The 24,524-nt window shown below is 41.2% G+C and overlaps 1 protein-coding gene and 1 long non-coding RNA gene across 4 annotated transcripts in view; one reads left to right on the plus strand and one right to left on the minus strand.

Annotated features, from left to right (window-relative positions):
* Window positions 1-24,524, plus strand: part of LOC146706650 (RNA-binding protein Raly-like) — an 85,051-nt gene that overhangs the window by 24,814 nt on the left and 35,713 nt on the right. For both annotated transcript variants that reach the window (XM_085464848.1, XM_085464849.1), the window contains exon 3: window positions 13,763-13,813. In XM_085464848.1, coding sequence (XP_085320974.1) covers window positions 13,763-13,813 — 51 coding nt within the window. The remainder of the gene's footprint in view (window positions 1-13,762; window positions 13,814-24,524) is intronic.
* LOC146706651 (uncharacterized) overlaps window positions 1-24,524 on the minus strand; it is a 66,732-nt gene that overhangs the window by 5,214 nt on the left and 36,994 nt on the right. The gene's annotated exons all lie outside the window — the stretch shown is intronic.

The raw sequence follows: 24,524 nt of genomic DNA on the forward strand, positions 1-24,524 counted from the left end.
CAACTATTTTCAGTTGCAGATGATAAAGGATTGAGAAAGTTTATTCATGCAGGTCCATATGACAGAGAATATGCATGTTCTTTTAGTTTTCATATTATAATTTATATTTAATTGTGTTGTGGTTTGCAGTGTTTTGTGTTCTTTTCACTTTAAATTTGTGAAAGGAAAAAGCTGAAAATGTAAAAAGTTAAAAGTTGAAATGTGAATAGTTGATTTTTGTATTATATGATTTATTTATTACATTTTATGTGGAGTGAATAAATAAAAGTATATTTACGGTGGCCCCTAGAGACAAAGCACATACAAACTTCAAATCACGTACGAACTCTGAAGCATGTACAAACTCCAAAACACGTAAAAACACGTACAAACTCCAAAACACGTAAAAACTCCAAAACACGTAAAAACACGTACAAACTCCGAAGGACGTAAAAACTCAGAAGCACATAAAAACTCAAAACACGTACAAAAGACAACAGAAGTGCTCCAGGATGCTGGGCGCAGTGTTGAGCCTTTGTTATCTTGTGGCTACACAAGCCAGCAAGTACCAACGACCGGATTTGGTGTGTGGTAATAACAGGTAAATGAACTTTTTTTAAATTATTTGAATATATATATGAGTGCCTGTGTATAAATACACAAACAATACACACATGCTTTCAATTGTGTAATTTAAGTGATCTAGTAGCTCTGCTTTGGAAGTTCAGTTCATGCTAGAAATGTGTTTTGGAGTTTGTACGTGTTTTGTCTCTAGGGGCCACCGCATATATTTATATATAAACATATATAAATAAAACCACTTGTTTTTATGTTAGTAATTCCTTTTGTGCATAATTTTATATTATTGTTAATAATAAATTAATTAAAGCAACAAAACAACCTGAAGAGCCGGTTCGGAGCCAAAAGAGCCGGCTCTTTTTAGTGAGCCGAACCGAAAGAGCCGGATCTCTAAAAAGAGCCGGAAATCCCATCACTAGTGTAGGTCTTTAGTGCTAGTGTTTTAGCCGTTGGCTGTAATGTTAGCTAGTTCATGGCTATAGGAGTCTGGGTCAGTTGTAACAGCAACAGTCTGGGTTAGTTGTAACAATAATGCAGATGTTACAACTTACCACACTATTACTTTAACTTATATTAAACAAGTTGGGGCAACAACATCAGCAGAGAGAGGTTCACTGGTCACATTTGTATATGCGGTTAATGCCATTGGCAACACAATTTTCTCCACTGTTTGTGTTCCCACACATACATTATGCAGACCACTGTGTCAGAGATGGACCAGTAGGAAGTACTGGTAGTGGAAATAAGTCAGGATGGGTGCAAGAAACAGATTTCCTCATCTTTCTGAAGCACTTTGCAAACCACACCAAGGTAAGCCAGGATAAAAAGTAATGGAATTGCGATGCTGGTGAACAACTACATTTTTTCAGCTTCATTGTTATGTTCAAAATTGGTGCAAGAGTTGTAGGTTATAATGCCCACTGAGCCAATGAGGCCAAACTCGAGGAAGACCAACCAAAATTAATGAAATATTCAGTTATAGAAAATTCCATAATTTATCTTTTTTGGGGGGTTGGAATATGTTCAAAAGCTAGATTTCTGCATTCTGTCACACACACACACACACACAGCTACATAAATGGCTCTAAGTGCATTCATGTTTTGAATAAACAAAGATTACATGTTAATATTTTGTTAGTACCCTTATTTCATTGTGTTACATTTTACCCCAGGATATGTTACAACTAACCCAGACTATGGGGTTAATCGTAACATTTCACTCTTTGTGTTTGAGGCCATACCATGCAATGGGTAATTGTGCTGCAGAGAAAATAGCTGCACTATTTAATAGCAGAGACATGTAAATACTTTGCATTACATTTTGAATCCACTACCTTAAACAAGCTCCAATTTACAGACAGAAATGTCAAAAATGTTACAACTATCCCCGGTCTCCCCTACTCAGTTTTGGATATTGTAGAAAGTGGATATCACTAATATGCTCATATTACGCACATAACTGGTGGTGTGCACAGAAGCCTCACAATCTTTTCGGAGGAGAAAGTTGGCACAGGATGTACTGAGGGGCTACATTAAGGTCAGGTTAGGCTAAACAGGGATTATTTATAACTGTGACTATTGCAAAGCTGCTCTGGTAGTGCCCAGTAAGAAGAACACGGAGATTAGCAGAATTTTTCAAGTTTCATAGAAATTGTTCAATTTGATGGTGTGAAACATTCATTATGTATCCAAATAATTTGATTGGAGTGCTTTACTGGGGGATTTTTCCTAATGTACAGCAACGTGTTACTACGGCAATCCAAGGAGTCAAAGTGCTTCAGCTGTGAGTTTTCTTTTGGATGAGTGAATGGATTTGTACTTTCAGATCCATAGGCGACTCAAATTTCATAGCCCTGTTAAATCTGGTTTAATTATATAAACGAACAGCATATTAAACTGCTTTCTTTTACTTTTTGAGACACTTTTTTGTTGTATTTGCTGAACTGTAGGTTTTCTCAGATGTTGACATAAGCTGTATTTGTAAAACAATATTAGTGCTCCTGCAGCCAGCTCACGGTGACCTCAACACTCACGGCGCTCACCAGCCGAGCCACGTCTCCCCCCTGCCCTGGCTTTCTGCTCGGACCGAGTACGGCTGAATGGGCCATTAACCTCCTCCTCGCCAAGCTACGGTACGCCGCCTGATTTATGACACTGCGGCGGGCTGCTGAGGGTGAGCGGTAAATCAGAATAAATGGAACCGTTGGAAGTGCACAGCATGGTCTCACCTGCCGTCTGACACTCACTCAGGAGCACATGAATATTGATGAGCGCGCACGCACTGATTTGATGTTCAGCGCGTGAGAGCGCAAGCAGCGGAGGGGGGTTCCCGATGCTGAATGCTATCATTAGCGTCGGAGGAGGGTTAGCATTAAGTGGTGGTTGGTAAAATGCAAATTCTTCGTCGTTTCCTCGCCGTGTCACCTCCCATTGTTCGTTTTAGTTCAGCCATGTTTGCTCACTTTGTAAACACTCAAATGCTTTTTTCTCTCTCCGCGTTTTTCTTTACAAAACGGCGAGCAGATTCTCATCCCCCTCTGTGGAGAGGGGGAGGGATGTTTGAACACATCATTGATTTCTCCCGCTCTCGACAAACGCTCTCTCTCAGTGTGTTTGTCCACGATGTTCATTGACGTTCCTCGCTGCTGTGTAATTATTCCCATCAGGAGAAAAGCCACGGAGCTCGATAATAACACCATTAGGGTCTACAGCAGTGCAGTGCAGAGCAAATTAAAGCCCTTATTAACACCTGAAACGGCTTTTCTGTGTGATTAGGAGCTCGGTTCTACACTTTTATAGCGTCCTGGATTTTATACCACAGCACCAACGCGTGTAGTGATCTACTATTGAGGAAACATTTACAAAGAAATTAAATAACAATAAAAAAAACACAATAATAATAAAGAGCTTTGTAAAATAACAATTTACTGCTAAGAATCAGCACACCATTAATTATTATCACATTTGAGAATATTTGAGCTCTTGAATTTAGACTTCTCCTCTTAGCTGGTGGGAAATGATAAATGGGAGTGGGATAGTCAGTGAATACATCAGCAATCAGTCAGTGAGACATGGAAAACGGGCAAACCTGTGAGTGGGGTTTTCCAACAGCTTTTGGATTAATGCAGAAGATAAACTCTGTGTTATGTTTAAAGCTCATCTTAAACACACTTCAGGCATCTAACCAAAAAGCCATCAACATAACCCACTGACCAGGGAGCCAAAAAGCCAAAAATACTAACTAATTTCTGGGTTTTCAGACTCATTCCTGCAGCACTCTGTTGGCCGAGCCAGTGACGGACACGATTTGATTGGTTTGTTTTACTAATGAAGTGGTCGGAGAATTCAGTTAATGAACAAACTCTGAATCAAAATGAGTTGTTTCATTTATAGTTCTGTTGAGCTGCAGTGTGAATTTTACAGCGGCTTCCCAATCCAGTATAGGGCTTTGGAGTTGATGTCACGCCGCAATGCATTGTGGGAGCGCAGCTCCATTTTCGGGGTCTACGAATCAAAACAAACACACTGTGTTGGAATGACGACGACAAGAAAGATGCTTAAAAGCAGCTCAAAAGAAAACGGACGGTATAGAGACCGATTGCGTCCAGAGGCGAAGCAGCGGTACTTGAAAAAAAATAGAGTGCATCGCAAATCTGGACCCATATGAAATACGGCAGTGGAGTAAAGACCCAGACGACTTACCGCCACTGTCCTACCCCGATATCTTCACGTATCTTGTTTGTGGAGTAAGCGCTTACACAGCGAACCAGTTTCGTAATTACAAGTCACTGGAGGCGCACATCCAATTTACAAATGGCTGGGTGTAGAGCTGGGTGATAGAACGATAACGATATGTATCGCGATATAACTTTTACTCGATAGAGAAATTAAGCTATCGCGATAGACCTCGCCGCTCTCGTCCTTTTTTTTTTTTTTTTTTTTTTAAAGGTCAGCCAATCCAAATTAAGTAGCGCAGAGCCGAACCAATCACAGCCGCAGCGTCACGTCGCGTGACTTGTTACGTACAGCACAAGTGCCAAGCCGCACGTGTGTTTGTTTGGGAAGCAGCCAGCGCGTAATGGAGGAAATGAGTGTGCCGACTAGAAAAATCAACCGAGCGTGACCGAAGAGAAAACAGATGATGGTTCCAATGCCGGAGAGATTGTCGAACGGAAGAGCCATAGAAGTTCCGTAGTGTGAAGGTATTTCGGCTATTTCAAGTCTGACAAAAAAACAGAGTAGCGTGCACTGTAAATTGTGCCGAAAGCAAGTCTGGAAATACAATAAACTGGTGCATGCGTCACACTGTGCGCCGCGTTATTGTTTCGGTGAAATGAATTTCTACAATACTGTTACTGTTAATTCTACTCTCTGCAGTGTTTAAATGCTTACATATACACACAGTTACTGTCCCTCCACACTTACGACTCGGTTCTGCTTCTATGCCCCAGCTTTGTTTACTTTTTCCCACCGAGGCTTCTAGACTTCTGATTGGCCAACATTTCGGTACGGTTAGGAATCTAGCGCCACCTGCTGCTTTGGCATGTTCATAGCAGCGTTTTTCTTCATTTCTGCCTTTATGTGTGGACGGGATTATTTTTTTAAAACGAAAACGGAAAATCTCCGTTTTCAAAAATACCCGTGTACGTGTGGACGTAGCCTCAGTCTCTGACTGGAAGCGCTAATTCGTCATTCGGCTTTTGTCAGACTGAAGTAACTGTTAAAACTGTTTGAAAAGCTCAGCTATACAACAAGGAGAGATTGAGAATTTCCTTTTAGTTCTCAGTTTATTTGATATTGACAAAAGTTAGTCAGTTTTGTCTGTTCTTCTGTAAAACAAACTAAGATTTATTTTTAGAATTAATATGTTGTTTCTAAGTGGAATTGACAATTTAGTCTGTTTCGTTTGTTCTATTTTGAAAATTAAACGCTTTAGCGGCTGCCTTTTGTGTAGTTTGCAATATTTGCCTTTATTTATCTGAAAAAGTCTCATGTTCCTTAAGTACATCTACCCTGTTGAACTTATTATGGGAAATAAATATTTAAATAAAAACAAGCTGCTGATTATTTCACATTTTACTTGTGAGCAACGGCACATTTAAATCTTACAAATATAGTTATTTGGCTTATATCGTGATAGATATCGTTATCGCCTGAAATGAAAAAAACATATCGTGATATGAAAAAATCTCATATCGCCCAGCTCTAGCTGGGTGCAAGATTTGGCTATTTTCAAGCCGCCAAACTCTGAGTACGTCGTCATTCATACCAAAGGAAGTCAGCTGGAGTGCATCGAGTGAAATAGCCATTTTCCACCCCCCACCATAATTAATGTTACACATTTATCATTGAACTGCTAAAATATCGTTATCATATTATATGCCCATAATTGTAAAGTACATGTAAATTAACACATTGATAATCGGGCAAATTATTAACGCCAATTTGTGTCCTTCCTGTCTCATTTCATTTATTGTCTTTACATCAGCCAATCAAGTCACTCCATTCTATGTTTGATCGCAATTTCTATAACTTCCGAGACCACCAACGATGATATTATTCAGCTATAAAGTGTGATGTGAACATATTTAGAACTTACCGGAATGAAAATGTCTTGAGCACACCAACTGATATCTGGAGACGTAACAGAACTTGATATCAGCTCGTCTCACGGCTGCTATCCAGGCTAGACGCCTTCGTTTGGTAATATCCGATACATGAGCTCCTTCATGTTGCTTCCAGGTTGGGAAAGCATAAAAAGACAATCCAAACTTATTCCCGTGCCGGTCGTAAGATCGAACATTGCAGCCGACCACACAGCAAGTACGAACCATGGCTATGCTTTCGCTCCTTACTTAGACCCCCAAAATGGCGGATCGGGCCAAAATCCTTTCCACGCCCACCCCTGTGACATCACGCTCCAAAGCCCTATTGCTCTAAAAAGTGTAATAGACACACAGCTCCACCGTGCTCCGTCTTCACCACGACGGACCTGTACAGCAAAAGCACGGCAGACACACACATTAAATGTTCAGGGCTGAAAAACAAATTTAAGCTCTGTTAAAGACTCCGACAACATCAATGCACCAGCTCCAAGCATCTGCATCTCACCATTTTGTTTCTCTTCAGGATAATTTTTTTCTAACATTAACTTTGAGCAGTGATATCACAGGAAATAGTCTCAACCGCGAAGGTTCCTCATTGTAACGTCTGTGATGAAGCAAGTAGTACAAATGCTTGTTCCTGCTAATCTGGAGATATTCTTAATATTGAGGTAAACATTTTCAGTGTCTTTGATAAATACACTAAGATTACTTAATTTAATACCAAATGACACGGACACCAAAGAAAAGTCCCTGGATCCAGATGGCTTTGTGATATTTTCTTGAGAAAATCTAAATCATGTATCATATTTTTTCTTGTTACAGTTTCATATTTGTGAAGATGTGACACAAATAAGTTTAATTTTGTCCTGTTTGATAAAAGCAAACTTAAAAGCTCCTAAATTAAAATCAAGAGTTAATCACTTCTGCACTTGTTCATGCAAATCTGTGCACATGAAGGGCAAAAATGATGCAGCCCCCAGAACAGGAATGGTTTTACAGACGGAGGCTACTGACATTTCTTTCCTCCTCATCTTTTCTGACAATTTTTTTTAAACTAGTTTTGCACTTGGCTAGGGTCAGTGTCACTACTGGTAGCATGAGGCCATACCTAGACCCTTCAGAGGTTGCACAGGTAGCCTAACTGCTCCACAATAGCACATTAATACGTGTGTACCAGAGCGTTTGCTGTGTCTCCCAGCACAGTCTGAAGAGCATGGAGGCGATCCCAGGAGAACTGGGCAGGGCAGTAGAACGCAATTAACTCACCAGCAGGACCAGTATCTTCTTCTTTGTGCAAGGAAACGGGATGAGCACTGCCAGAGCTACAAAATCACTTCCAGCAGGCCACCAGTGTGACCCAACAATCAGAACCAGACTTCATGAGGATAGCCTCAGGGCCCAACATCCTGTAGTGAGCCCTGTGCTCACTGCGCAGCACCATGGAGCCCGATTGGCATTTGCCACAGAATATGAGAATTGGCAAGTCCATCACTGGCACCCTGTGCTTTTCCCAAATGGGAGCAGGTTCACCCCGAGCACACGTGACAGACATGAAAGGGTCTGGAGAAGTCGTTATGCTGCCTGTAACATCGTTCAGCATGACAGTGAAGATGTGGGAATGTATATCCATGTAGGTACACACAGGCTAGGAAGACGCCACCCTGACCTTTGGAAACACCCTGTTAATTTCATGACTTCATAGGCTTCAGGGTTATTTTAAAACTTGTTTTAAACATATCCCCCTGATTTGATTAATTATGTTTATTATTTCAGGGCGTCACATGTGTGTTACACTCCTGAACTTTTTGTTTTTAAAAAGCAATTAGTGCTTCAAATTAGGTGTTTTATTTGTAGAGAGTGGCAAATTAATATTTTAGAATCCACCCCGAGGGCTGTGGAAAGTGTTTTGGCACTTTTAAATTAATTTGAATTCAGCGCCTGACCCCGCTTTTACCCCCTCAGGACTCAAATCTGGATATTCCTGATCTAATTAGCTTGTCGTAGCCTGAGGCTGATCCTGTCCACTAAACCTCAGTGAAAGCTGCTGACGGAGAGACTGCAGCTTAACCTCTGTGGCAGAGGTTGTGAAATGCCCCTGAAAGGACCAAAATACTCCACAATATAAGTGTTAAAACTGCTGAATAAAAGCTTTCTATCTTTAAATACTGTGGACCGATTAGGTGGATTTGAGTAATTTCATCAGGAACACTGCCAGCTGAGATGTATGTCATGGGATTACTTCCAATCCTCCTCCAATCTGGAACGGCTGCAGAGGTTGTGTTAATCTGTGATGAGCTGCAAAAAGTCCTGAATGAACCAAAATTTCCAATCTGTAAATTCTTCCTGATCTTGATTAGCCAATGAAATATTGAAATAAAATACAAGCACAGTCTGTGTTGGACTGCTTTCAGAGCATTTGTCCAGATGATCAAAGTTCATGCATGTTTGTGTAGTGTGTCCCGCTGCTTGTTAGCCATGCATGTGTGTGTGTTTTACACTGCAAAGTACTCACAGAAACGCTAAAGTTCGAATGTGCTATATGAGTGCAGAACATTTATTTTTGAAGAGGCCTGAGTTTAAATTACTTCTCTGGGCCACAGTGCTGTTTATCCATATTTTGGTGTGTGTTGCACAGCATTGAATATATTACCTGGCTGTAGACATCTATGTTCTCTTGAATATAATTTAACTAAATGGCACTTACTCAAACTGCCACGAAATACATCTGAAAGCTCATCAGCCATTTCTGGAGAGAATTCGTGACCCGGTTAGTCAAAGTCTGAACTATTTCTGAAGTGCACACACACTTTCTTCCTCCTCCCGCTGTCATCTACAAGGACATCACTTTACTGTGCATATGGTTTCATTTTTAAGTTATGTTCCGTTCCAGCTGGTTGATTTGTTTTTGTGCCAGTTATGCAAAATTTTACCTTCATGCTATGAATATTTTCTGAGTCCAGCCCTTGAACATATGGGTGAGTTAAAAAATAGCACTGTTTAAGTTCTAAGGCTGAAATCTGCCCTTTTTCAGGTTATTTTTGTCACAGGCTGGGTCTCCGACCCAGCACTCTGAGTTCTCTTTGTATTTTTCTCATTTTTTGATATGTTATTAGTTTTTGGGTTATTTCCTATTTTGCCTTTAGTTTGGGCAGTTATTGGTCATTGTTCCTGGGTTTTCTATGTTTTGGGGTTTTGTATTCATTCATCACGTATTAGGTCTGTCTTATTGTGTTGTCATGTTTAGTTTTCAGTGTTTCCTGTTTTATTCTGACAGTGTCATGTGTTCTTTGGTCATTGTATTTAGTTTCACTCTCTCTTGGTCCTGTCATTAGGGTTATGTTTGTCAGCTGTTCCCCCATGTGTCTTCACTTCCCCTGATCAGCTCTTGTATGTATTTAAGCCCTTTGTTTTCTGCATGTCATTGTCGGGTCGTTTGTTATGTTGACCTTAGCCTTAGTTTTCGTCTTTGCCTGTTTATTTTCTCCACAGTTATAGTTTTTGGTTTTAGTACCTCTTAGTGTTTTGCCAGTTTGTTTTGGTTTCCTGGTTTATCCCTGCCGTCATTTAAATAAAGCTTCACTTTTCTGTTTAACCTTACAACTCCTCGTCATCATCTGCTTTTGGGTCCTGTTTCCACACACATCGGCGCACCCCGCCGTGACAATTTTTTTTCATGAGGTATCATCGTTTCAGTAGCAAAACTGCAGCGACTCACAGTCTGTGACAGAGGATGGATTTTTATGGAATAGGTGGCTGTTCAAACCAAGACAGAGCATGTGAAAGTTCTCGTTCAGCTTCCATCATCTCAGTAACATTTACGTCGTAGAAATGCTCAAATGTGTTTTTCATTCTGGAAATTTTCTGTGCGTGTTTTGTACTTCTGAATTTTTATGATGGGTTAATATTCTATAAAAAATAAACGAGGTAAATAAAAAGGCTCCAAGTTACAACCTTCTTCTATAAAAATATTCAGAGTATGAAGGTAAAATTTGAATGACTTCAGTTGGGAATAGATGGTACACATGATAAATATATACCAGATAATCATAAAGCATGTGAACCCCATAATAATAATTTTTTCTCAAAGTGCCTGTAGAATTGGGTGTTGGAAATACATTAACTTTAAATGTGCCCACTCAAACTAGATCAGAGTTAAACAACATCTTCACTTCATTCCTTTTACTGGAGTCTTTTAAATGCTCATGAAGCTGCTGTGGAATCAGTCAGGCGACAAGTGCTCTGACACCTCCAGGAGTCACGAGGAAGAAAAAATTCATTTTTCTAAACATGCCACAGTCGGCCTGAGCGCATATATAAAATGCAGAACAGCCTGAAGGATATTTTTTACTGGGATTAAGAGGAGTTTGTAGCTAGTTATATGGCCTGTTATGTGCTCATAATCAAAGCGGCGCACATCCGCTGAGGTGAGCTGTAACATCAAAACTAATTGCACAGATAAACCAGCAGTGTGCGCCATAACAGAGTTGTTTAGTGTGATCCCGGCGCAGAGGAGCAGAGCTGCCCCACAGATCAATAGTCACGTTTAGAGCTTTGCTCTTACAAAGCTCGATAGGAGATGCACGACTGAGCCGCAGCTCTAAGGTGGCGCCTGATCGATGCTGCTGTTAAATGCTGATTAATACCCATAGCTGCTGATGAAGATGAATGATGGCAGCAGCCAGAGTGATGGTGGAAGGACATGGATTTTGCCCCAAATCTCCTGTTTTCCTATTAGCCTTCCCCTTTCTGTCTGTTCATCCCTGTGCGGCTCTCTGGACGCCTCGCTGCGTCTCCTCCTGTCCTATCTTTATTAAGCTCGGTCCTCAGTTACAGAGGTTCATCTCTGCTGTGTTTGTGTGAGACGGTTATTGATTTTACAGCTGGATGGATGAATAGTGCCACAAGTCCGGGCTGCACTTTTCTTCTCTGTGTTGTTATCAGGTCCAGTTGTGCCACCTGTTTTCAGAGTGGTTTACACATTAAAAAAGGATTCTTCTCTCCTTTGTCTCGATGATTCTCTCTGACTGTTATCACTTCAGAGTTTCCATGTCTGTTACCTTTTGGGATTTTTGCATGACTGGACTCGTCTCAGTGTCCCACAAATAATTCATAATGACATTTTAACAATTATTTAAATTTTAATATTTTTATGACAGAGACATTCATGGTGAAAAGTAAAGAAAAAAACAGACGGTGTCACGTCAAAACCACCAGAAGTTTTTGTTTTTCTGCATTTAAAACAGAGCCTCTAAAACATTGCAGTCAGTGCATTTAAAGAGGTGAAATAAAAGCTAAATGGACTTAAATCGGTGTTTGAGCATAATCAGATGCATCAAGGGAGGTTGATGCAGAGTTGATATATTTTTCTGTTTTATGCATTTCTGCGGGTAGATAAATTTTCCTGTTTATTTTATTCTGATGGCTCACCCCTCTTTGCCGCAGTGTGTGCTGAAGTTACCGGTGTCATTTCAGACTGTGATCAAAAGTCTCCCAATAAGGAGCTTGCTAAACCAGGAAGCATCTCACTTCACTGACAGATAATCCGGTAGTGTGCGCTGCTTCTGCACCCAGGAGCACCTACGCCTCTGTCCCTGTAGTGATCGCAGAAGATCCAAGATTGTGATGGAGGATTCAGCAGTGTAGGGTTAATGTTATGAAAGCAGTGGCGTGCAGTGACTTTTACAGAAGTGTAACGTGCCATTTTGTGCCGCCTGTCTTTTATTCTTTTAAATATGCTGACAGCCTCCTGCAGTTTGCTTCACTCTGTGTGGATTTCTTCATCTTTCTGCACTCATTCCTGGCTGAATAATTGTAAAATATTATTAACTGTATAATTAAATAAATAGCTACTATGTTACCAAAAAATGCTGTTAAATTTTTTTTTATTCCTTTAGCGAAGGAAGCAATAAAACACTATTAAAACACCTCACTATACATAAAACTGTATTATTCACAAACTGTAGGTAAAGTATAAAAACTAAAAATAATCTTTGTGCAGCAATTTGTTGCCAATCAGGGTTTTACTGATAAATATTACTGCTGCAAAATAACAGCTGAATCCAAAGGCTCAAGCACTCTGTGACATGGTTAACTAGTTTTCATTAATAACCTTTTTTCTGATGAAAACAACAAAGTGATTAAATAAAAATAAATGCACAAAGGCAAAACTATGATAAAATCGCTACTTTCATCAACGAATAAAAACTATAAAATATTCAGATCCGACTTTAGAAGTGATCCAATCAGAAGTGATTTCCTTGTACAGCTGATCACATTTGAAACATCCATCCATTCTCTTCCACTATCCCAGCTGTCTTAGGGTGAGAGGCAGGGTACACCCTGGATGCTCGCCACTCTCTCGCCCTTCAGTTTTTTTTTTCAATCCTTGGGAGGAAGAGAACAGTAGACACATGGATACATATACAGATGCTGTTTAAACTCTGTGAGCCCCTCCAGGGAACACACTAAATTCTTTACACTTTTTGGTCAACCGTATCATTCATCTACTATAATCTATAGTCAACTAAAACAATACCCACATTCTAACTAAAGCTAAATCAAAATTTGCTCTTAAAATTAACCCTGCAAACCATCAACACTGACAGCACTGTTCTTCATAGTGCTGCATTTAAGAGCCACAATCAGTTCAGCGTTGAGGTTTTTCTGTTGAAAAGACTCCATCGGTGCTGGAAAATAGTCAGTTAATGTAACTCTGATGTGGTCAGGATGAGGCAGGGGTGACCAAACATTTGCCCTTTGTTTGCAAAAATGTTCTGCCCAAATCTGAGCTGCTTCATGTCACATGCCACTGCTTCATTTGGACTATTTTAGGGGATTTGGGCCAGCACAGCCTAGAAGTATGAAAATGAGAACATGTACAAGCAGCCTGTGGCTTTGTTGATGTAATGAACCTAGTGCAGCCCTGCCCAGAGGCTCTTTGGGATAAGTAGGTCTGGATGCCATCTGGTCTGCTCAGCCTGTTGAGCAGCTTCATGAAGCTCAGACTGAAGAAGGACTGTGTGTCAGATCTGAACATAAAAATACCTTAAACCGTGTGTACATTTGAACAGAATCAGTGGTTACCTCGAACTAGTGAGCTTTACTGTGTGTGCATCTCAAAAGTAGTGTAGTTGTTTTCCACTACATCTAGAACATCCCAATGAGCAGGACTGATTCGTTTGTCTCTCACAATTCAAAAATACACCCCTCTTATTTGGTGACAATGCTGACAAAGCCTGGCACAAAATCACAGTATGTTTAGTGCAACTGTATCATTTTGTTGATAGAAGTCAGTGATGATGTGATTTTTGGTTACGGTTAAAGGAAAACCTTTAGTGACTGGAAACAGGAAACAAACACTCTTCTGTTTCAAAGTCTGCTGAGCCATCCATCCACCTTCCAACATTAACCTGACATTCTCTGTTATTTGATTCAGAATAATTAAAACATGAACAAATGACCCAGTTTGTCCCAAGAAGACTGCACGTGTCCAATCTTTAACATTTTATGTAATGAATACAAATAGTTTTCCAACATCAGGTTGGAAGAATATCCTCCTCCAATCATTTCTAAGCTCTTTATTCTTGCTCTCTCCTCAGATCTGATTATGACATGGAGTATGACAAATACCCGGATGACTGCTATAACCGGTAAGTCCATGAATGGTTCATAGAACTGCTTTTTAAATGGGGGAGACCCCAAGAAGGATCAATGATCAGTGATCTATACAAAGTTAAATGTGTGTTGTTCAGTTGCACTGGCACTTTGGTAAAGTTCAGTTTGGTTTGTTGCCACTCAAACAAAAAACACTGCATTTTCAAATTTTAACTCAAAACTGAACCTTTTTCTAAACCTGTCCAAGTAGTTTTGGTGCCCCAAACTCAGCCCACACAGTCGCAATCAACTATGGAAAACAGCGGCTGGAGCTTGTGACATGACCAAAAATGATTACCATATGCAATGAACTTGTGACCTTGTTGCTTTTGAAATGTTTGCATCAAAGAAACAATTTGTCTGCATTTATAAATAAGACGGCAGTTATCTGCAGACCCTCGCCAATCTTTCTGTGTGTGTGCAGTCAGACTGGGAGGGACTGCAACTGTTTGGAGACAGGTTGCTTCTTGGCAGGTAATCCGTGCAGTCACATGGTGGTTGACACTGATTGCCCTTCAGAGGTGAAGGTTGTTGCATTTCCAACTTCTGGATGACCAGAAGCGGCTCTTTCGGCTCGGCTCACTAAAAACAGACGGCTCTTTCGTTTATATATAATTATATACGGGGGCCTCTAGAGACAAAGCATGTACAAACTCCAAAACACAACGGGTGTGTGTGTGTGTCTATCTATCTATCTATCTATCTATCTATCTATCTATCTATCTATCTATCTATCTATATATATATATATATATATATATATATATATATATATATATATATTAGGGGTGCAACGATACATAAAATTCACGGTTCGGTTCGATACTTTGGTGTCACGGTTCGATATTTTTTCGATACAAAAAAATGTTCATGCCTTTTTTAATTTGTAATTTATTAAGATCATAAATATTTCTTTTAACTCAAAAATACAGTTTTTAAATTAAATGTTGCTGAAACAACAAAATAATTAAAAAAAAATAAAAGAGTTTGGAAACGAGTTTATTACAGAGAAATGTCCTTTTTCAAAATAAAAGCTATGCTATACCCTTCTTCTGGGGTATATTCTAGGGAGCATATTGAACATATCAGGTCTCCATAAAATGAACCACTCTTTAATGGACCTCCCCTTACACTCATCTTCTGGAGTGCTAGCACTTAGCTGCATATACAACAAAAACAACTTAAATAAAAGATCCACTTAAATACAAACTAAAACATAGTTTACACAATTTCCATGTTCTTCTTCAGAAAAATTAGGATGTCCACATGTTCTGCTGACAGTACAGATCTGCTTGCTGTGACAATGTCACCTGCTGTGGAAAACACCCTCTCATTTGGGACAGAGGTTCCAGGTGCAACCAAGTAACACTGTGCCAACTTGGAAAGATGAGGGTAGAAGCTGTGATGTTCCTGCCACCATCTCAGTGGGTTATCATCTGTGGGAATGCAGTCTGCTAAACTGTACAAGTTAATTTCCTCCTCTGCCACTTCGGCTGCAGACCTGGTCCTTGGCTCCTGTGCCATGAACAGTTCTCCAAACAACTCCTTCATGGCCGACTTTTTCTCTGGTGGAGATGCTGTTGGGGAATCTGAAGAGTTTGCTGCTTGAGTCTCTGCGGAGCTCGCAGTTTCTGTTGTGCCTGCAGCTTGGTCCTGAGGAAATATAAACGACCAAACTGTTGTATTTGTTTAAATAATATTATAAATTTTTATATTTATAAATCAAGCAGTAGCAAAATAAAATTTCAAAAATGAAAAAAAAAAAAGTACTTGTTCAATGCTCAGGACAAGCTCTGTGGTGCGTGCTCCATAGACTCTCAGCTGAGTGACATCATCCAAGTGTCACAGGGACTTGAATCGTGGATCTAAAGCTGTGCACTTGTGTAGGTAATTCTGAAGGACACGATCAGCGTATCTCTGCTCCAGGTTCTCCCTGATGTTGTTTTTTTTTTACATTTCTCACTGCTGGGCTGTCATCACCAGACTGCGCCATAGAGTTCAGGATGTTCATTTTAAGTGGCAGGACATGGAAGCTGTTGGAGATGACGCTTCACACATCATGACAGCCACAGTTTTTAGGGTTTTCATGACTGTAACAGGATTTTCAGACAGTGCATGTTCTTCCTGAGTTAGATTCTGAATGTACTTCATACTCTTCTTCACAGTGTTGTCGGCCATAGCAGCATACACTGCTTGCTGTTCAAGGTATCTTTCCATCATATCATGAGAAGAGTTCCACCTAGTTGGAACATCTTGAATCATTTTTTTTTCACCAAGCTGTAGCAGTTGCTGTTTTTTCTTAAACACATTGCATCCTGTTGTGCTTCTGTGAAAGGAGACAATTCTTCTTATCTTTGCCAGGAGATGGGAAACCTTCTGCACTGACATTCCTTTCTGAGCAGCTATATTAATAGTATGCGCAAAACATCCGATTTGTGGCCCCAGTCCAGCAGCTGTGACGGCATTAACTATGTTCTTAGCATTGTCAGTAGTTACAGGTATTATCACATATGGTTGCACTAACTTCCAATCTTCCCCAGCTTCAGACAGACCTTTGGCTAAGTCGTTAGTGGTGTGACTTTTGACCAGAAAAGGGTCACATGTCGACAGCAATAAAAGTAGCAATTGCCCTGTCGATCTTTTTTGCCCTCTTAGAATCATGTGCTAACGGCTGTCTAAATGACTCGGGTAAAGTTTGTAGCATGCGTGCTTGCTGTTGTTTTTGTCTGCTTCTGCACTAGGGTGATGTCGGCTTAAATGTGCATTCATATTTGTTGTGTTCCCACCGATGTAATTAACCATGGAGTGGCACATCCGACATAACTTCACATGAAAGCCAAAATAGTTCCAAAAGCCAGATTTCAATGACGGTGGAGGAGGTTCAACTTCGGGTGGCATTGAGGCAGTTGCCATGTTGCAACGAGCTTAACTTCTGTCTTGCTAGCTTGAGTGCATGCATGTGGGCAGCGCTCAGTGGATCTGTGCTCGACAATGCAGCCTAGGCGGAGTAGTCGAACGCAGATCCACTGAGCGCTCAACACAGACAGCATCGTCAGAAGAAAAGTTGATAAAATAAATATAAAATTTTGTATCATTCAATACATATGCGTACCGAACCGAAAGTACTGTACCGAATGGTTCAATATCGATACATTTATCGTTGCACCCCTAAAATATATACACACACATAACATATGTGTGTATATATACTAGAGATGGCACGATACCACTTTTTTATGTCCGATACCGATACCGATATCATAAATTTGGATATCTGCCGATACCGATATGAATCCGATATAGTGTTTTTTAATCAACAAAACTGTTTTTTTTTTTAATATCTTGCTGCATTTTGTATAAGTTCATACTCAAGTTTAAAACAACAACTACACTAAAGCTATTCTGTTATACCTGTATGCAAAAAAAAAATAAAAATTCATAGTTCAGCAATACTGATCAATCTAATAAACTTAAACCTACACCATCCTCCCTATTCTGGTATTTTAAAGAGTACTTAGCGTAAATATTAAGCAACCTAACTAATAGGGTTCCAACTCCCAGCAACAACAAAAATAAATAAATAAAAAATAGGGAACCACCCATCACGCTCCACCTCATGATGCTTAATCGACGTAATCAACCTTAATTTGATGCAGTGTGGAAAAAAATGCACAGAAATCAATTATTTTTCAAGAAATATTAAATAGATTCAACATCTTTCTTCAACAAAATTGCAGACTGCACAGATGGTACCTTCCCAAAGGAAAAAGTACTATAGCTTACTAGGGTGTATATATATATATATATATATATATATATATATATATATATATATATATATATATATATATATATATAATGGTGGTGGCTAACCAACCGGACATAGTGGTGGTAGACAAACAGAAGAAGACGGCCGTAGTGATCGATGTAGCGGTTCCCAATGACAGCAATATCAGGAAGAAGGAACACGAGAAGCTGGAGAAATACCAAGGGCTCAGAGAAGAGCTCGAGAGGATGTGGAGGGTGAAGGTAACGGTGGTCCCCGTGGTAATCGGAGCACTAGGTGCGGTGACTCCCAAGCTAGGCGAGTGGCTCCAGCAGATCCCGGGAAAAACATCGGAGATCTCTGTCCAGAAGAGCGCAGTCCTGGGAACAGCTAAGATACTGCGCAGGACCCTCAAGCTCCCAGGCCTCTGGTAGAGGACCCGAGCTTGAAGGATAAACCGCCCGCAGGGGCGTGCTGGGTGTTTTATAATATATTAGACTTAATAGTCACTATATACAGTAATTGACTTCTATTCATTTTACATCAAATTAAAACTTTGGGTGTAAGATTCAGATAATTATTTATTAAAAGCTCGACATTTTAAATGAGAATAAGAAAGAAAAGTATGTCTTTGTGCCCCCTTTTCCCTGTTAATGCCCTATCGGCCCCCCTGGCTAAACTTTGCTAGCTCCGCCCCTGCACAGTTACCAGCCGTCATGCTATCCAGACCACCGACAGGTCCCGCATGCCACAGCCGCTCTATCACGTGATGCATACTGCTCCGACGTGCTAACGTTCTGAGGCGAGTTACGGCGTGTTGCAAGTTTTGTGAGGTGCTTTCGTGATATTTAATGGATCGGATTACATTTTTTATTTTTCTCCGATATCCGATCCAGTAATTTAGGTCAGTATCGGACAGATACCGATACGTAATATCGGATCGGTCCATCTCTAATATATACATACATATATATATACACATACATATATATACACATACATACATATATATACATACATATATATGTATATGCAGGGCTCTAGACTAACTTTTTGACATGGGCGCACCGGTACGCCTAACTTTAAAAATTTAGGCGTACCGGCACAAAAGTTAGGTGCACTCCAATTTTTCAACCGCATCGCTTAACACCTGAGTTTTACATGTGCACTTTCTTTGGGGGGGAAGTCCATACAGACAATATTCATTTCTAAATTATTAACTAACAAACTTGTGCTTAAAGTGCTCAATATTGTAGAAAATGTTAAACGTAATCATCATCTTGGCCTCCTCTGACGACCTGTTTGCTGCTGTCTGTTGCTGAAAGGCAGTGGGGAGAGGGGACACTCGGGCAGTGCATTTATTGCAGCATATTGTTAGGATGCCTGGGTCGTTGACCCAGGGTTTTTGGGTTTATTATATTATTTATAATTTCTAGTCTTTGGTTTCTTTGAGCTCTGTCTTATGGTTTATGTCTCTGTCTTCTCTAGTTGCTCTGTCTCCCCTGTCAGCTGTATCCCCTTGTCTAGTTGGCGTCTCTGTGTATCCTTAGTTGCTATATCCCCGTGTCCAGTCAGTGTCTGTGTCTGCCCTGGTCCCACATCTCTGTTCCCTCTGTTGCAGTGCATGCGAGTCTGTGTCTTTAGTTCAGTCTGTGTTGTGTTTCCTGTTTTACTTTGAAGGTCTCTGTCTTATCTCAGTGTGTTCAGTTTACGCTTCCTTGTCTCGTCAGTTCTGATTTGCCCCAGCTGTGTTTCCCTCCTGTTGTCCATTCCCTGATTGCTCCCTCTATGTATTTAAGCCCTGTGTTTCAGTTTGTCATTGTTGCGATCTACTCTTATCTACCCTCACTTATGCTGTGTGTTTTGGTTTTTCCCCTGCCTGCGTTAATGTTTGTACTTTGGAGGTTTGTTACTTTGAAGGTTTGTTACTTTGAGTTCAGCATTAAAGCTGTTTTTTTGAGTTCACGTCTGTCTCCGGAGTCTGCACTTTGGGTCCTTCTCCTGCCTGCACACAGCCGTCACATAACACATATAATGTGTTTCCTGGATACACTGTGCTTTTTCAGCATTCAAAGATTGATGGCACCGTGTCAGAGCACTGGCTATGAATTTCAGACAGATCAGGCTCACTAGGGCTGGGTATCATCACTGATTTCTATAATCCATTCGATTCCGGTTCTCAAAGTCCTGATTTGATTCAATTTAGCCTCAGACAGTCAGAAATATTATAATTCTGATCATTTATCAGTATTGATACATGAGACTTCATCAGAATTGTGAACATCACAGCAGATACCTTTGTGTGAAAGTAACTGAGAATAAAACACAGAAAAACATGAAGGAGATTTTCCTGGTCTGGCTTTTTATAGCAGATAACCTTAAAAATATTCTGCAATATTCTGCAATTTTGCACAATTTTAATAAGTTTAAATTTCTTCAGTATTGAACAGCAGAAATTAGGCTTTCTTGTCCGAGGACATTTAAGTGAAAAAAGAAAAAGACAGCGCTGTAAACAACGGTAGACTGGTGGGTAATAAGCGAATGAATAATGCAGAAAACAGAGATTTGAGACGGGAAACTGTTCCTGAAGTACACACAGAGAGAGAGCTGTGCAGGAAGTGTGATTTTTATCGTGGTGGAAGCAAAACAGCAAAAGTCAGAGGGAATTCATGACGACATTTATCAAATGTGAAGCACAGTTTGCTGCTTCTTTTGCTGCTGGCTCGGCGAATTTTGGTTGGAGAGACAAAACCTGCAGCTCAGAATCAGCACAAAAAAGACGTAAACACAGAGCGGACCCGACGCATCAGAATCGCTAAGCTCCGACAGCGTGTCCGTGTACGGGCCGTCGGGTGAGAAAGCAGTTTAATCTGCACTGGTCACTCCACTTTATTGTCATTGATATTTATATTTAAAAGTGCAATACTGTAATTTTCTGCTGCTCATTCCTGTGCAATATCCCATCTGCCCTCCCGTCATATTTCTTTTCAAGATTTTCTTATTTAATCACTAGTGTACATATATTTATATTTATAGATACATATATATTTAGTAATCTTTTCTCTTTTACCATGTCTCTCTAATATTTTGCTCCTTACTATTTTTCTATTTTCTTTATTATTTTATTTTATTTTATTATATTTTCTCCTACTGTACCATGCTGCTGAGTGACTGCTGCTCGTCAAACACATTTCATTGCAATGTTGACCCTGTGCTAACTTGCATATGACAAATAAAACTGAAAACTGAAACTGAGAGACAAAGCTGATTCTGATGCGTCGGGTCCACTCTGTGTTTACGTCTTTGTGTGGATTCGTTAATGAATTGATATCGCTTTATTCAAGCTACTCACCTCTCTCTTCCACCTGCACTTTCAACTGGACCACGGCCAATCAGAGGTCCCGCCCCTGACTATCTCTGATTGGTTTAGTCCATGATAGGGGCATAATGTGTGTCTGTTGTTGACCACACGGAGAGTTGCAGAGATATTTAAGTTGGTCGCACAGGTGCGACCAAATATTTATTTTTAGTCGCACCACTGAAAAATTTGGTCGCATATGTGACCAAATTGTTCGCACTCTAGAGCCCTTATTTATATTTATATATATATATATATATATATACACACACACACACACACACACACACACACACACACACACACACACACACACACACACACACACACACACACACACACACACACACACACACAGTGTGCGAGTGAATGGTTGTCTGTCCCTATGTGTTAGCCCTGCGACAGACTGGCGACCTGTCCAGGGTGTACCCCGCCTCCTGCCCTATGACAGCTGGGATAGGCTCCAGCGCCCCCCGCGACCCTGAAAAGGATAAGTGGTAGCGAATAAATATATATATATATATATATATATATATATATATATATATATTTTCTTGGATGTTCGTTGTCTCATCCTGGACTGTGGTGCTGACACTCACCAGTCCCCGGCCCCCTTCCTTCCGCTTAGCGTACAGCCTCAGGGTGCTGGATTTGGGGTGAAACCCTCCATGCATGGTAAGGAGCTTTCTTGTCTTCATGTCAGTGGCTTCTATCTCCTCCTTTGGCCAGCCTATTACCCCAGCAGGGTACCTGATCACGGGCAGGGCGTACGTGTTGATGGCCCGGATCTTGTTCTTACCATTCAGCTGACTCCTCAGGACTTGCCTGACCCTCTGCAGGTACTTGGTGGTTGCAGCTTTTCTAGCGGCCTCTTCATGGTTCCCATTCGCCTGTGGGATCCCCAAGTACTTGTAACTGTCCTCTATGTCTGCAATGTTGCCTTCTGGTAGTTCAATGCCCTCAGTTCTGACTACCTTCCCTCTCTTTGTTACCATCCGACTACACTTCTCCAGTCCGAACGACATTCCAATGTCATTGCTGTATAGCCTGGTAGTGTGGATCAGTGAATCGATGTCTCGTTCACTCTTGGCATACAGCTTGATGTCATCCATGTACAGGAGGTGGCTGACAACTGCTCCAGGCAAGACCCCAGGTGCAGGCTGTGTAAAGATGCCCCAGAGACAATCCAGCACATAACAGCAGGGTGCAAGATGCTAGCAGGCAAGGCATACATGGAACGCCATAACCAAGTGGCCGGCATAGTGTACAGGAACATCTGTGCCGAGTATAACCTGGAAGTCCCGAGGTCAAAATGGGAGATGCCCCCAAGGGTGGTGGAGAATGACCGAGCTAAGATCCTGTGGGACTTCCAGATACAGACGGACAAAATGGTGGTGGCTAACCAACCGGACATAGTGGTGGTAGACAAACAGAAGAAGACGGCCGTAGTGATCAATGTAGCGGTTCCAAATGACAGCAATATCAGGAAGAAGGAACACGAGAAGCTGGAGAAATACCAAGGGCTCAGAGAAGAGCTCGAGAGGATGTGGAGGGTGAAGGTAATGGTGGTCCCCGTGGTAATCGGAGCACTAGGTGCGGTGACTCCCAAGCTAGGCGAGTGGCTCCAGCAGATCCCAGGAACAACATCGGAGATCTCTGTCCAGAAGAGCGCAGTCCTGGGAACAGCTAAGATACTGCGCAGGACCCTCAAGCTCCCAGGCCTCTGGTAGAGGACCCGAGCTTGAAGGATAAACCGCCCGCAGGGGCGTGCTGGGTGTTTTTTTTTTTTTTTTATATACACAGTGGGGCAAAAAAGTATTTAGTCAGCCACCGATTGTGCAAGTTCCCCCACTTAAAATGATGACAGAGGTCAGTAATTTGCACCAGAGGTACACTTCAACTGTGAGAGACAGAATGTGAAAAAAAAAATCCATGAATTCACATGGTAGGATTTGTAAAGAATTTATTCGTAAATTAGGGTGGAAAATAAGTATTTGGTCACCTCAAACAAGGAAAATCTCTGGCTCTCACAGACCTGTAACGTCTTCTGTAAGAAGCTTTTCTGTCCCCCACTCGTTACCTGTATGAATGGCACCTGTTTGAACTCATCATCTGTATAAAAGACACCTGTCCACAGCCTCAAACAGTCAGACTCCAAATTCCGCCATGGCCAAGACCAAAGAGCTTTCGAAGGACACCAGGAAAAGTATTGTAGACCTGCACCAGACTGGGAAGAGTGAATCTACAATAGGCAAGCAGCTTGGTGTGAAAAAATCAACTGTGTGAGCAATCATCAGAAAATGGAAGACATACAAGACCACTGATAATCTCCCTCGATCTGGGGCTCCACGCAAGATCTCATCCCGTGGGGTCAAAATGATCATGAGAACGGTGAGCAAAGATCCCAGAACCACACGGGGGGACCTGGTGAATGACCTGCAGAGAGCTGGGACCAAAGTAACAAAGGTCACCATCAGTAACACACTACAACGGCAGGGAATCAAATCCCGCAGTGCCAGACGTGTTCCGCTGCTGAAGCCAGTGCATGTCCAGGCCCGTCTGAAGTTTGCCAGAGAGCACATGGATGATACAGCAGAGGATTGGGAGAATGTCATGTGGTCAGATGAAACCAAAGTAGAACTTTTTGGTATAAACTCAACTCGTCGTGTTTGGAGGAAGAAGAATACTGAGTTGCATCCCAAGAACACCATACCTACTGTGAAGCATGGGGGTGGAAACATCATGCTATGGGGCTGTTTTTCTGCCAAGGGGACAGGACGACTGATCCGTGTTAAGGACAGAATGAATGGGGCCATGTATCGTGAGATTTTGAGCCAAAACCTCCTTCCATCAGTGAGAACTTTGAAGATGAAACGAGGCTGGGTCTTCCAACATGACAATGATCCAAAACACACCGCCCGGGCAACAAAGGAGTGGCTCCGTAAGAAGCATTTGAAAGTCCTGGAGTGGCCTAGCCAGTCTCCAGACCTCAACCCCATAGAAAATCTGTGGCGGGAGTTGAAAGTCCGTGTTGCTCGGTGACAGCCCCAAAACGAGAAGATCTGCATGGAGGAATGGGCCAAAATACTAGCTACTGTGTGTGCAAACCTGGTAAAGACCTATAGTAAACGTTTGACCTCTGTTATTGCCAACAAAGGTTATGTTACAAAGTATTGAGTTGTATTGTTGTTATTGACCAAATACTTATTTTCCACCCTGATTTACAAATAAATTCTTTACAAATCCTACCATGTGGATTCATGGATTTTTCTTTCACATTCTGTCTCTCACAGTTGAAGTGTACCTCTGGTGCAAATTACTGACCTTTGTCTTCATTTTAGGTGGGGGAACTTGCACAATCAGTGGCTGACTAAATACTTTTTTGCCCCACTGTATATATATATATTAAAATTCCCCACTCGCCCCTGTGGGCGGTCAATCCTTCAAGCTCAGGTCCTCTACCAGAGGCCTGGGAGCTTGAGGGTCCTGCGCAGTATCTTAGCTGTTCCCAGGACTGCGCTCTTCTGGACAGAGATCTCCGATGTTATTCCCAGGATCTGCTGGAGCCACTCGCCTAGCTTGG

This window comes from Copadichromis virginalis, linkage group LG7 (genome assembly GCF_057382275.1).
Source record: "Copadichromis virginalis isolate Kocher_CV1m ecotype Utaka linkage group LG7, C_Virginalis_male_GT1.1, whole genome shotgun sequence".
NCBI lineage: Eukaryota > Metazoa > Chordata > Actinopteri > Cichliformes > Cichlidae > Copadichromis > Copadichromis virginalis.